General features: G+C 37.3%; 2 protein-coding genes across 3 annotated transcripts; one reads left to right on the top strand and one right to left on the bottom strand.

Moving 5' to 3' along the window:
- Positions 1-346: 346 nt before the first annotated feature.
- LOC132631558 (dihydroceramide fatty acyl 2-hydroxylase FAH2-like) lies at positions 347-4,817 on the top strand. The gene is made up of 7 exons (XM_060347137.1): positions 347-616; positions 1,269-1,328; positions 1,790-1,882; positions 2,255-2,451; positions 3,204-3,309; positions 3,742-3,888; positions 4,322-4,817. Exons 2-7 carry the CDS (start codon positions 1,278-1,280, stop codon positions 4,436-4,438), a joined length of 711 nt encoding a protein of 236 aa, XP_060203120.1. The 5' UTR covers positions 347-616; positions 1,269-1,277; the 3' UTR covers positions 4,439-4,817.
- A 578-nt stretch (positions 4,818-5,395) lies between these two features.
- LOC132631557 (dihydroceramide fatty acyl 2-hydroxylase FAH1-like) lies at positions 5,396-13,947 on the bottom strand. 2 transcript variants are annotated; one of them, XM_060347136.1, is made up of 7 exons: positions 13,649-13,947; positions 12,560-12,708; positions 11,914-12,006; positions 11,423-11,619; positions 11,201-11,306; positions 6,157-6,303; positions 5,396-5,830 (listed from the first exon to the last, which is right to left on the bottom strand). In XM_060347136.1, the coding sequence occupies exons 2-7, from the start codon at positions 12,608-12,610 to the stop codon at positions 5,714-5,716; spliced, it is 711 nt and encodes a 236-aa protein (XP_060203119.1). In that variant the 5' UTR covers positions 12,611-12,708; positions 13,649-13,947; the 3' UTR covers positions 5,396-5,713. The 2 variants fall into 2 exon arrangements, with proteins under 2 accessions (XP_060203119.1, XP_060203118.1); XM_060347135.1 differs by having other exon boundaries at positions 12,560-12,625; positions 13,649-13,946.
- Positions 13,948-14,498: the final 551 nt, after the last annotated feature.

The raw sequence follows: 14,498 nt of genomic DNA, 5'->3' as shown, positions 1-14,498 counted from the left end.
TTTTTTTTTACCTTTTCCAATAGTCCACTGGCATTTTTGGTCCTTCTCCGTTTATTTTATGGACGATTTAGAGGTATCAAAGGAAGCCATCACCTTCAATTCTTCCCGCTTAATATCAATATAATAAATTGATCACTAACAATTTTTTTTTTTTTTTTGGTAATTAAATTGATCACTAACAATTACTACAACAACAAATAAAAAGTTGGAATTTTTTCTTATTTCCAGAATGGCAAAATTAGAAATTTTGGGAGGTCGCATGAGTAAACGAAACATATAACAGAATATTGTATTATTTTCTTAAATTTTAGTGTTCAGTATTAAATATGGACATTATTTTGAGGTTGTGGTAAATTGCTTACCTGCGTAGGGCTCTCCTAAATCTTCGCAACCTGTAACCATTCAAAAGCACAACTTATTTTTTTCTTATTCCCAAGTATTCCATTGTTCTCTCCTTTTTCTCTGACGATTAAGTCGGAGAATTGACATATGTTAACTATTTTTACCCTTTTTACCTTCATATTTTATCTTGATTTTCTCTTCCCAGAAGAAATTTACCTAAGAGTATTTTATCTGCTTCTCATCTGCTTCAGAGATCAAACAGCAGTGTCATTAGGTTGTCTTCTTTGACTCTTATATTAATTCTCTTTTTGTGCTCACCGTTTGATGTCTATGCATGTCAATTTAAGGATTCTGATTGCAAATTAATAATGATGAAGTAACTTTATGTCAAAACAAATTAATCCAATTGTGGGATCTATTTTTTTTTTTCCGTCACCGTCCCATCAGTGGATGGTCCTGTCCTGAATTTAAATTTGAATCGGCTGGATCTTTAAATCTTTTTATTGAATTTGTACTTTTGAAATTAGGTCCAGAATATAATATTTGTTAAGAAAACTTTAATAGCTTTTCATATGTATACTAGTAATATAATAATTAGTTAGTAGTTGTTTTAACTTCTAGTTGTGCATGTGTATTTGTTTAGATTGAAATATTTCCCAAATTTGATTAATTTTCAAAACGAAATGGGATAATATATTCAATTTTTAACGCTAAAACGATTCAAATACATAAAAGTATTATATTTGTTGACGTGAGGTTCTGAAATCATTGAACATTTATATCGTGAGAGATGGAAATAGTTATTTGAGTTTCATATCTTTCTCAAATGAGTATTAAGTTTTAATATTATAATTGTTTTTTGATAAATCTTTCTTTTTGGCCTGAGTTTGTCATAATTAATTTGTTTTTTATTCATGTTATAAAAGGGTGCCAAGATGGTGGCACAGGAATTCACAGTGGATTTAAATAAGCCACTTGTTTTCCAGGTCAGATAATATTCATCTTCAAGAGAGTTACATGTTTTCTTCGTAATACTTTTCATACGTTTACAAAGCTTACTACACTGTCTTATAACACTTTTACAAATAGTGATTTGCCCTATAAGTCTTGCGATATTTTATTTCTTTTTGCTTTTTTTTTTACGAAATAATTAAACAAAACTTTCAACAAAAAGAAATAAATATAGAAGTGCATTGATTTTTCAAACCAAACAATGACAATTGTTCTTTTTCTATGTTGGATCTAAAAAGAGGAGGAGATTAATGAAGCAAAGGAAAATTCACTTTAGAAGAAAGATGGGATTTTAAAAGCAGCTTTTCCTTCCATTACCGTTTCTAATTTTGAACAAAACACTATAAAGGATCATATCTTTTTTATTTCCTCTACTTTTCATTTATATTTTTCACTTTCTTTTCTAAGAAAGCAAAGCATGTAACTTTTGGATTAGGTGGGCCATCTTGGAGATTCATATGAGGGGTGGGTTCATCAGCCAATTATCACCAGAGAAAGCCCAAGATTTTTTGCAAATGGACTTCTAGAGGTAATTCCCATTTTTCAATTTCCAATTATAATAATTTAATTTATATTGATGATTTTACTCCATTAATGTATATAAAATAAAGAGTTAATCATCAAAAACACACTTGAATTATGACTTTTTCTCGAGTTCACACCCCAATTATCAGCTATTTCTTTTCCTATCTAAACTATTACCATGTATTAAAACACACCTCAACTATGTTCCCTTTTCCCACCTCAACTATCACCATATTTAGGTAAAAAAGAGAACAACTGATAGTTAGAAAACTTACGAAAAAGGGATAGTTCGGGTTGACCGTTATCTCTAAATCCAATCCAAAAAAAGTAATTGGAGGCAAAAACAAACAAGAATTGAGTTGGTGAATGTTTGCAGTTTTTGACTCGGACGCCATGGTGGGCAATTCCATCAGTGTGGGTGCCAGTAGTAGGGTGGTTGGCATCAATATCATCAAAGAGAGGGCTTTATCCTCCTCACATAGCTGCAACACTTGTTGCTGGCATCTTTTTATGGACATTGCTTGAGTACTCATTACATCGTTTTGTTTTCCACATGAAGCCTACTGGATATTGGTACATTCTCTTTCCTTTCCTTATTCTTAAACATTTTAACAGAAACCATTTTTTCACAAAACACATCGATGCTTATTGCCGGTTTCAACACTTGAACTCAAATATGTAACGATTTTTTATAAAATCAGTTCCAACACTAAAAAGTACTCCTTCTGTACCAATTTATGTGGCACGGTTTCGAATTTCAAGAGTCAAACTTCGGACATGTTTCGAATTTCAAGAGTCAAACTTCGGACATGAAAAGTCTGTAGTCCCTCGGTCCCAATTTATGTAATATAGTTTGACTAGGCATGGAGTTTAAGAAAGAAAAAAGACTTTGAAACTTATGGCCTAAAACAAGTCATAGATATTTGTGTAATTGTAAATCATTTCATTAAGAACAAAAGGGGAAGTTTAAGTAAAATTATTTCTAAATATAGAAATGTATCATTCTTTTTTGAACAGATTTAAAAGGAAAGTGTATCACATAAATTGTGATAGAGGGAGTAAAAGGTACTATAAGTCACGTTAAATGACAATTCAAAACATTTAGAAGGTGTATGAAAAAATTCAAGTCAAACAAAAACTCATTTGACTCTCGAAATTCAAATTGTGCCACATAAATTGGAAGGGAAGGAGTACTATTTGTCAGAACTTAATACTCGTAGCTACTTTCAATTAGCTAATCCACACGAGCTCCGGCTTATTTACTAGCTCTAGCGTTTTTTTTTTCTTTATAAGTAATACTAATAGTTTGAGAGGATGAAATGCAGGGGAAACACACTACACTATCTTCTTCATGGTTGTCACCACAAGCACCCAATGGATGGACTAAGGCTTGTCTTCCCCCCTGCTGCAACTGCTATTTTGCTACTCCCAGTAAGTTCACTTTTATATTTTTGTTATTATTATTATTTTATTACTTATTAAAAGTTCTTTAAAATTACTTTCTGTATTTGACAAAGTTCTGGTCAAGATATTCTATGACAAAAGTAAAAATAATACTTAGTAATAACAATAACATCAACCACAACAACCACGTCTAGGACGATGATACTCAACAATAAATAAATAAAAAATAGCTCAGTGCACTGAGCTCCCGCTATGCACGAAGTCCCAGGAAAGATCGAACCACATTGGATTCTATTATATTAGTCATATGTTGAGTTTAGATTTTTTTTTTTTTTTTTTTTTTGTAAGATGTCGTTTCCACCTGACAACTGTTACTTAAAGAAACTCTTTTTTTTTTTTGGCTTTTTTTCATAATGTATTTGTTCTTATATTCTAATCTTCTACTGTCTTGTACTGCAGCTATGGAGTTTAGTTAAGCTGTTAGTACCTTTCACATATGCCCCTGCCTTTCTTGGAGGAGGTTTGTTGGGTTATATTATGTATGACTGCACCCATTACTACTTGCATCATGGCAAGCCATTGAAAGGAGTTTCCCATTCGCTCAAGGTACATCATTAATCCAAGACTTTTACTAGTCATATTTACAAATTACACATATACATGATAAAATAAAATAGCATAACTTCATGTTAATTATCCTAGCACTTATCTTACCTTATCCGGTTATATTTTTAATTATTAGTAGCATAAACATGGTAAATACCATCAACAATTATAGTGGGATGGTTGGGCCCCTTTACTCTTAGTCAAAGGTTTCAAACACTAAAAATGGAAAACTTCTTGGTAAAGAACACTTTACCCCTTAATGAACTACATGACACAAATTTAGATTTGTCGGGTCAGTAGATTTTTGTATACCGGAAGGCTAAACCCATAAAAATGATAAATCTGTACTTGTGGAGATGCATGTTCTTCATGTTATATTAGTAATGTGTTGTTCTTTATTTTTTTTTTCTTTTCTTGGTATTGTGTATTACAGAGATATCATATGGACCATCATTTCAAAGTTCAAGATAAGGGATATGGAATCACTTCAGACTTTTGGGACAAGATCTTTGGGACACTTCCTCCAAAACCTAGCAAGAAAATTGGATGAATTAAAATGGAGAAGTTTCTCATGAGCTGCAAAAAAAAAAAAAAACACTGACTGTGTAAAAAATATAAATATGAAAACTGCTCTGTCAATATGACTACCTCCTGATAGTATATGTTTGGTTCTCTGTTTGTTTTTCCATTTTTTTTTTGGGTCAGATTTGTAGCCTATTTTCTGCTGTTTTTTTTTTCTTTCTTTTTTTGGTCATTCCATCTATATTTTCTCTTGACCTTTGGGTTTTAAGTTTTAGGAAATCTTTCTCGCGATGAATAGGGTGACAATGTGGTTCACATTGTAAAGTAGTGTTTCTTCAAGTCGTACTTTGAGAAAGAAATAATTGGATAGTATGTATAGTCTATCATCTTATTTTGAATGTCCCTTACGTTTCTTTTTCCCAATTAGATTGTTACTTGCATGCATAAAAATAATCAAAGTCTTTTCCTACTTGTTTTGACAACGATTTCAATATTATGCAAATTAATAGGTCACATGGTATATGTGATATAGTTTCTCGTTGTCTCTAGTGATGTTAAAGAAGCTGTTCCCTACAGCTGGCTTGGAACAAAGTGAATTTCTCACTAATGAATCTGTGTAAATGAGACCTCTACAACCTTACTATATCTTATTTTGTTTGGCTCTAATACAATTTTTATCATGATCATAATTCTAAAACTAGTATAAATTTCTAAAGAGATAAGTGTTATCAAAGTCTAAATTAAGATTGAAAAATGATTCTTTTTTAAAAAGTTCTTATGATATACATAAAAGGAAGAGGAAGGGCGAACAGGGGATGGATTACAAGGTAGGGAATTGAACCCTCACCAACAAGACGAAAGTTCAAGTAGCCGACCAATTGGACTACTAAGAATCCCAAAAATTGATTCATTCAACCCTTACAAAAAGAAACAAGGAGGTAATTTCAGGAAAGGAGTACTACTTGTGCTAGTTTCTCTACGAAAATGAAAAGAAATAAATATAACCTTTCTACATATATTAACCGGATATATTTTCCATAGTACAACAGATGATGATAACTTACCCAACATGAAGTCCGATGATAAACTTAAATACAACCTAGATGGACAGATAGACCACAATGTTTTGCAACCAGGTTATGTAACCCTTGCACAGGTCAGGCACATAGCTGAGATGCCCACTTTGCCGACAAAAATCTAGAAGAAATGTGACAGCAGATGAAAGAATGTAAGGATAAAACAAAGATGTTTACCCTTTCTACTTAATAATGCTATAAAATGTGATTCTCATCTCTGAAAGGAATTATCTGCTCTTGGCTGATTTAGATTGTGGTAGCGTTCCAAACACCTTGTCCCAGAACGAAGAAGTGATACCAAAACCTTTGTTCTGGATGCGAAAGTGATGATTCAAATGATATTTCTGCCAAAAAAAACAGGACAAGAAGATCGTACAGTTAACATCATTTAATCTTTTCTGCTATACTTCCTACAAACTAAAAGATAAAACATCACTGCTGTGGCATTATCACACAATTTAAAACACTATTGCACATGAATATAGGAGCCAACACAGACCTAAAATCAGTCAGGTAAGCATTTTGCTAGACAGATACCTCATGATACCAGCAGACATCTCAAAAACTATACACATAATAATCAGATAAAATCATAAGGTTGACCTTATGAAGCTAGTGATATACAGGCAAGGCAATTAATAAGATAACATTAGAGGGGTGCCTCACTTACCTTGAGATTTTTTGGCACTTCACTTGTTGGTTGTCCATGATGCAAGTAGTAGTGGGTTACATCATACATGACATAGCCCAACAAGCCTCCTCCAAATAAAGCAGGAGCAGTTGAGGGAGTCGAAATGAGTTTGATTAAATTCCAGAACTTCAATCACAAAGCACAGTATATCAAAAGCTCCGGGAAATGCTAATAGTAATAGCTACTCAGCAATAAAACAAATAGTGCGATCAATTCAATGTTTACTACAGCTTTATAATCAATGTCCCTCAAATAAACATACACAACAATATACGATTTTCAACTTGGCACTCTTTTGTTCTTCCTCCATCTCGGAAAAAAAAATTACCTACTTTGACTAGTGTAGAACTGTAGATATTAAGAACACTGTTCAGATGAATTATTATATTAGTATCACAATATATGAATTACTAAATTCATGTATTGTTTTGTAGAAGATTACTTGCCTTTTCTATAATTCATGGACGGTTACTGCTACTGACAGCTGCTCTCCCCTCTCTCACCTTCCCCTCACAACGGTAAGATCAGCCACCCCACCCCCACCCCCACCCCCACCAGGCCACCCCGACCAGCGACGACGATCACCACCACCGGTAGTACGTTTTTCCGGACGGCCAGATCTCTCTCTCCTCTCTTCTCTTTTCTTTCTTTCTTTCTTCCCTTTTTTTCTTTTCCTTCCTCCTCTACCCTGCGACCAGGAACCCTTCACCAGTAGGTTTCCGGTCAGTTTCTACACAGGTACTCAAGTTTTCCGGCAGTTCCTGGCGGTGAACAGTGATTTCGGCCAGGGAACAGTGCTTTCCAGCGGAGAACAGTATTTCCGGCGGCAAACAGGGATTTCTTTTTCCGATGGTGAACAGGTTCTACTTACTTGGAGTCGGTACCTCCAGTAGCCCATTCCCTGTCTTTTAGCCTTATAAATTTTGCCTGCTCCGCCTAATTGAATATCTATTTCACTGCCTATAGACTCTTGCTAACTTGTACTTTAGTATTGATCCTTCGTTTGTCTTATATTAACCTGTGACTAGCGTATATTTGCTTTAGTGGCTTTGGTGAGGGATGGTAGACTAGGGTCATGTTCTCGGTTGGGGACGGGGGCTAGGGATGGAGGGGCTAAAGGGGTTGAGGGAGCTTCTAGGTTGAGAGTAGGGTCTTGGAATATTGGGACTTTATCGGGGAAGTCCATAGAGTTAGTTAAGATTCTTAAGAAGAGGAAGATTAATATTGCTTGTGTCCAAGAGACTAAATGGGTAGGACCTAAAGCTAAGGATGTGGACGGGTACAAGCTTTGGTTCTCGGGTAAGTCGAGGTATAGGAATGGGGTAGGGATCTTAGTAGATAGTGAGCTTAGAGATCAGGTGGTAGAGGTTAGAAGGATCAATGACAGGATGATGGCGATTAAGTTGGTCGTTGGAGGGTTCACCTTGAACATTATTAGTGCTTACGCGCCGCAAGCGGATTTGGACGAGGAGGGAAAAAGGCGCTTTTGGGAGGACTTGGACGAAGTGGTGGTAAGTATACCGCCTACTGAGAAGTTATTCGTAGGAGGAGATTTCAATGGGCACATTGGGTCTGTTTCGAGGGGTTATGACGATGTGCATGAAGGATTTGGCTTCGGGGACAGGAACGGTGGAGGAGTCTCACTCCTGGATTTCGCAAAGGCTTTTGGATTGGTGGTAGCCAACTCGAGTTTTCCAAAGAAGGAGGAGCACTTGGTAACCTTTCGTAGCTCAGTAGCTGCGACGCAGATAGACTTTTTGCTCCTTAGAAAAGATGATAAATGCCTCTGTAAGGACTGTAAGGTCATTCCGAGTGAGAATCTTACGACCCAGCATAAGCTATTGGTGATGGATTTGGAGATAAAAAGGAAGAAGAAGAAGAAGAAGAAGAAGAAGAAGAAGAAGAAGAAGAAGAAGAGGGTCGTGGATGACCGACAGAGGATTAGGTGGGGAAGAGCCCTAGATATGGGGGAGAAGTTGTTGGCTATAGGAGCGTGGGATAGTAGGGAGGATGCGAGCAGTACGTGGGATAGGACGGCTAGTTGTATTAGAGAAGCAGCTAGAGAGGTATTGGGGGTCTCAAGAGGCCGTCATGGTGGGCACCGAGGGGATTGGTGGTGGAATGGAGAAGTCCAAGGGAAGGTGGAAGCAAAGAAGCAGGCGTATGTGAAGTTGGTAGGCAGCAAGGATGATGAAGAGAAGCGGACGAAAGGGAAAAGTATAAGATGGCGAGAAAGGAGGCGAAGTTGGCAGTTTCGGCGGCAAAAACGACAGCCTGTATGCAGAACTAGAGGACAGAGGTGGGGAGAAGAAGTTGTTCAGGCTTGCCAAGGCGAGAGAGAGGAAGGCACGCGATCTGGATCAAGTGAAGTGCATCAAGGACGAGGATGGAAAAGTATTGGTAGAGGAAGCTCACATTGGACAGAGATGGCAGTCATACTTTCATAAACTCTTGAACGAAAAAAGGAACAGAGACATTGTGTTGGGAGATTTGGAGTACTCTGATAGGCGTCGCTACTTTGGATATTGTAGGAGTATAAAGATTGAGGAGGTTAAGGGAGCTATTCGTAGGATGCGCAGGGGAAGAGCAATCGGACCTGACGAGATTCCTGGGGAATTTGGAAAAGTGCAGGCAGGGTAGGCTTGGAATGGCTGACTGGGTTGTTTAATGTTATTTTCAAGACAGTGAAGATGCCTGAAGAATGGAGGTGGAGTACAATGATTCCCTTGTACAAGAACAAGGGCGACATTTAAAGTTGCAACAACTATAGAGGTATCAAGCTGCTAAGTCACACTATGAAAATGTGGGAAAGGGTGGTGGAGATGAGGGTGAGGAGATGTGTGTTTATTTCAGAGAACCAGTTTGAATTCATGCCGGGGCGCTCGACTACAAAAGTCATTCATATTGTAAGGAGAGATTAGTGGAGCAGTATAGAGAGTGGAAGAGGGACTTGCACATGGTATTCATCGACCTAGAAAAGGCTTACGACAAAGTGCCAAGAGAGGTCCTATAGAGATGCTTGAAGGCTAAAGGTGTACCTGTAGTGTACATTAGAGCGATAAAGGACGTGTATGATGGAGCCAAGACCAGGGTAAGGACCGTAAGAGGAGACTCGGAGCACTTCCTTGTTCTGATAGGGTTGCATCAGGGATCAACTCTTAGCCCGTTTCTATTCGCCTTGTTGATGGATGAATTGACGTGATAAATACAAAGTGAGGTGCCTTGTTGTATGTTGTTCGCAGATGACAGTCTTGATTGACGACACTCGTAGCAAAGTTAACGCTAAGCTAGAGGGCTGGAGACAGACGTTGGAGTCTAAAGGATTTAAATTGAGTAGGACCAAGACAGAATACTTGGAGTGCAGGTTCAGTGGCGTACCGCATGAGGTTGACGAGGAAGTGAGGCTTGGTACCCAGGCCATCCAAAATAAAGGAAGTTTCAAGTATCTTGGGTCTATTATACAAGGAGATGGGGTTATCGACGATGATGTTTCACATCGTATTGGTGCAGGGTGGATGAAATGGAGGCTTGCTTCCGGAGTGCTGTGTGACAAGAAAGTGCCACCAAAACTTAAAGGCAAGTTCTACAAAGTGGTGGTTAGACTGACTTTATTGTACAGGGCGGAGTGTTGGCCAGTCAAGAGCTCTTACGTTCAGAAGATAGAAGTCGTGGAAATGCGAATGCTGCGATGGATGTGTGGGCACACTAGGAGGGATAGAATTAGGAATGAAAATATCCAAGACAAGGTGGGAGTGGCATCGGAGGAGAATAAGATGGGGAAGCGAGGCTGAGATGGTTTGAGCATATGAAGAGGAGAGACACAGATGCTCCAGTGCGGAGGTGTGAGAGGTTGGCTTTGGATGGTTTCAGGAGAGGTAGAGGGAGGCCGAAGAAGTGTTGGGAAGAGGTGATTAGACAGGACATGGCGCAGTTTCAGCTTACCGAGAACATGACCTTAGATAGGAGGTTGTGGAGGACTCAAATTAGGATAGAAGGCTAGGTTACTTATCTTTTCATCCTAGTAGTTGTAGTTTTGCTCATTCGTTTATTGCCATTTGATTTCTGCTTATATTTGTTGGGCCTTGTACTTCAATTATCTTATATATCTATGGTAGCTAATGCTCCTTTCTTTCCAGACTGTTCTATCATGACTTTCTCGCTTTTGTTATTCCTCGTTTTCATATTGTTTTTGATATGTTTGTCCCTATCTGACTTTTTGTTTTGTTTTCTCTCTTGAGTCGAGGGTCTTTCGAAAACAGCCTCCCAACCTTTCAAGGTGGGGGTAAGGTCTGCGTACCCCAAACCCCACATTGTGGGATTCTAGTGGGCATGTTGTTGTATGTATTGTTTTGTACTCAGTATTCTTTGTATTTGAGTTTAATACAAAGTTGGGAGAGAGTTATCATAATTTTATGCCTTGTCTTCAGATTTCTAATCACTGAAAATAATTCTAAGTCCCTAATACGAAAAGAAAAGAGAAGGCAGAGTCAATAGGAATGATGGCTGCCATACAGTGACGTGAACAAAACTTCACTCCTGTAGGACTATGATGCAATATACTTCCCATCAAAAGAAGCCTCAGGCTTTTTAAGTGTTTGGTTTCCTTTAGCTGTATTAGACAAGTGATTGAAAAACTCACATCATCAGGGTTAACAATGAGTCAGTTTCTACTTGAAAATCAATGAGTAACCGAAACAAGGTGTCTATCTTATTCCTCTATAGGTTTTACGAACCAGCGAGAGATCTCAGTGTCACTGGAAGGGTTCTCTTTCCACTAAATAGTTTTGTAACTTGTTAAAACTGGAGTTTTTTTGGCTATTTGTGTGTGTACATACAATTATATCCATTTACGTTGTCAGGTAAATTATAGAGAACTTCTAGTAATTTTTATTAATGAATTTAAATGGAGAAACATGGTTAATGAGGATTTATATAGCCAGCCCCAACTTGGTTGGGATTGATGCGTAATTCCACGAGTATGAGCTAAATATTAACTAAGCTAGTGGTATGAAATCAAACATACCGGTACACAAAGAATAGCTGTCGCAGCAGGAGGAAAAACAAGGCGTAGACCATCCACGGGATGCTTGTGATGACAACCATGAAGGAGATAATGAGCCGTGTTTCCCCTGTAATAAGTTTCAATGTTGTAATATGTTTAAGGAATAGGGCCAGAAACTGGTAGGACACTATAAGTGCAAAATCCTCTCCCTCTGGAGACAGAAGATGTACAAAGAGCACTTACCAATAGCTCTTCATCTTTATATGGAAAAGGAATCGATGAAGAGTGTATTCCATCAATGTCCACACAAAAATTCCAAAAACTACAATCAATGCCGCCTCAGGAACAGTATGGCCCATCCGGATTGATACTGAGATGCTATAGCACACAACTGGGAGCCAAATGACTGGAATTGCCCACCAAACTGTACGAGTCAGAAACTGTTCCACAAATAAAACATCTCAATACCACTATAGATGGAGTTCCTGTCAAATGGAATGTTACATGGACTCTGGTATGAGTATAGGATTCATGTCTTTGACACAGGTACATTCCATGTCTAGCAAGTTTTTCTACTTGAACAATTGTTACAAATGAAAGCACTTAAGTATGTCATACTTGTTGTGTGGCATGGCAGATGAAGAGACTGAATAACAATAGCTCTAATAATACATCGGGAGTAAAAAGTGACCCTGTTGAGCCCCATGGGCATCAAGGATTAAATAAAGCAATACCTCCCAAAAATCACTTTCAAAAAATCGAGGTCCTTCCTTGTTAACGATAGGCTGGTGAACCCACTCCTCATAAGCTTCTCCAAGGTGGCCAACCTAAGAACATAATCCAGAAGTCAAAAAGAAAAATGAGTAGATATTTTATTGGTATGAGTTAGCTGAACAAAGTTATTTCTTACTTAGTTTAAAGTGATGAAATAAAGGCTAGGGGCTAAGGAATACGGTTTGACGTGACAAACAGAAGTTGAAAACAATACGATCACTAGAATAGGTTTTTTATCTAAACAATGTCAGGAAGAGAATCCTTCTTCTCTTTATATCTGTCTCTTTTATTTCTGCTATCATTTTTATTTTGGGCTCTTAGGCAAGTAAAACAAACATCATATGGATTTTGACGCCTACAGATGGATATATGATAATAACTGGGATGAGGTGCTTCCCTTATGAACACAAATTACAAAATAATCTTTAATTAGACAAATGTAACAGATCTAGGCCATCAGTAGCAGACGAGCATGGGGAGAAAGAAACTACAAGATGAACAGAAACTACAAGATGAACTTCAGGAAAGATACCCTGATGGCAGGATTGATCATGGTTTACTTGACAGATCTTCTAAAATAGAAATACGTAGAGTTACAGTTTTTACCTGGAAGACAAGAGCTTTATCTAAATCCACTTCGAAGCCCTGTGCAACCATCGTGGGACTTTATAGCTAGTTGATAGGACACAAAAAAGGATAACGTTAGGGAGGATTCAAGAGAAGATGTACTGCCAAGAGACGACGAGAAGTTCCACCTACAGTTGAGTGCAACTACTTAGAGTTACTATTTTGATTGAGACAATATAGGTAAAACAAAAAACTATTCCACATTAGGAAAGCAAACACAAATCAGTCATCCTTTGTATATTTTCCCTCTGACAAGTTTTGTATTAAACTTGTATTTCCACTCCAACTTGGAAATGGATGTCTTTCATTAACTAGTCATGTTCCTGCGTGATTATATTCATCAATTAACTTGAAGGATTTGTTAGCAAATAATTTTGAAATGTTTCTTGCTTAAAATGAATTTCAATCTAAAGACTGTCACATACTTAACCCAATCAGCGAGCAGGCACTGAAAGGACCCTCTGAAGTTTAATTCATCAAGAAAAACATTTTTCCATTACCATTATCCTGGTTTGAATCATTAAGCTAGTTTAAATATTACATAACAATATACAAAAAGTACAGACACAATAGATTCATCATATATAAGATTGCCAACAAAAGTACGTGAAGCTGGAAAAGTTTCAGCTCACAATAGATTACCGAAACCAAAGGACAATCCAACAAAAGGTGAAGTTATTCTTATGTTGGTCTTTTGCCTGGGAACTTAGGAAAGAAAATAATGTATCTATAATTTCCACCAAAACAAAAAAAAAACAAAAAAAAGGACAACCAATACATTTTTCAGAACCGATCAACTACGACAAACTTACCTTTCACCTAAACCTAGTGTATAATCGTGGATCTTTCTTGGATGTAAATTTCACTTAATTTACGATGAACAAAAATCATCTTTTCACAAATTCTAGGATGAATACAAGAGAACTGGCGAGCAAATCAAGAATGTTCATTCACTTCATCCAGCACTCAATTCACAAGAAACCCCACGTGGCCTATGACACAGATCTACTTCACAAAACAGCTAGAAAGAGATAAGTAACAAGAAATAATAGCATAGAAAAAACTCACCCACTACCACTTTCGTCAAGATTTCTCTGTTCAGATGATTCCTTAGCAAGAAAGACTCTCTACAGGGTGCCGCCTGCCTATATAATCAGATATTTTAAGACTTCCAAGTTTTATTTTTCTTTTTGGGAAGAGAATATACCTCTTTCTATGTTTACGTAATTGGGCAAGATGATTTGGATGGTGAGATCCTGACCGCAGATGATTTTGTTCTGACGTGAAGGTTGCCAATCTGGCACTCATGCATACTACTCGTCCATGGGGGGAAATTTGAATTTCAGCAATTGTGGAAAAGGCTGGATTTCAAACTCTCCTCTTTTTATTTCACGAAATTGCTTGTTGGTTTGAGATATAAGATAGAATTAAGTAATACATAGATTAAATACTAAATGCGAAGAATTAACTCTAGGTGACTAAAAAGTTTTCAAATTACTAAAGGTGACGTGTAGGGCCCGCCCCACATCAAAACCCAATTAAATTTGGGATTAAGAAGATTGGGGTCCAAAATGTAATTTTTAAAACTTCTTAATCTTTTACAAACTACAAAAAAAACCCAATACACCCACCCATTATACTAAAACACCCACTCAATATTCAAAACTTCCCAAACCGTTCCTCCCCACAACTCTCTCGCACTTCTTCCATATTTCAAAATCAAAACTCCCAAGCAAACAGTTAATCTCCTTCACTTGGACGTCTCTCATCTCTCCTCTTTTCTCGTCATCTGCTTCTTCACCCTCGTCTATAGGTGCCGCTGTTGCTGCTTCTTCTTTAATATCAAGGTAAAGTTTTTGTTTCACTTGTTCCAAAAGTTATTTGGTAGAAATTGATGATTTTGGTTGTAGAAAAAGAA

The sequence above is a fragment of the Lycium barbarum genome, chromosome 3, assembly GCF_019175385.1.
Source record: "Lycium barbarum isolate Lr01 chromosome 3, ASM1917538v2, whole genome shotgun sequence".
Taxonomy (NCBI): Eukaryota; Viridiplantae; Streptophyta; class Magnoliopsida; order Solanales; family Solanaceae; genus Lycium; species Lycium barbarum.
The sequence above is the reverse complement of the archived record's forward strand: the minus strand, read 5'-3'. Positions and strand labels throughout refer to the sequence as shown.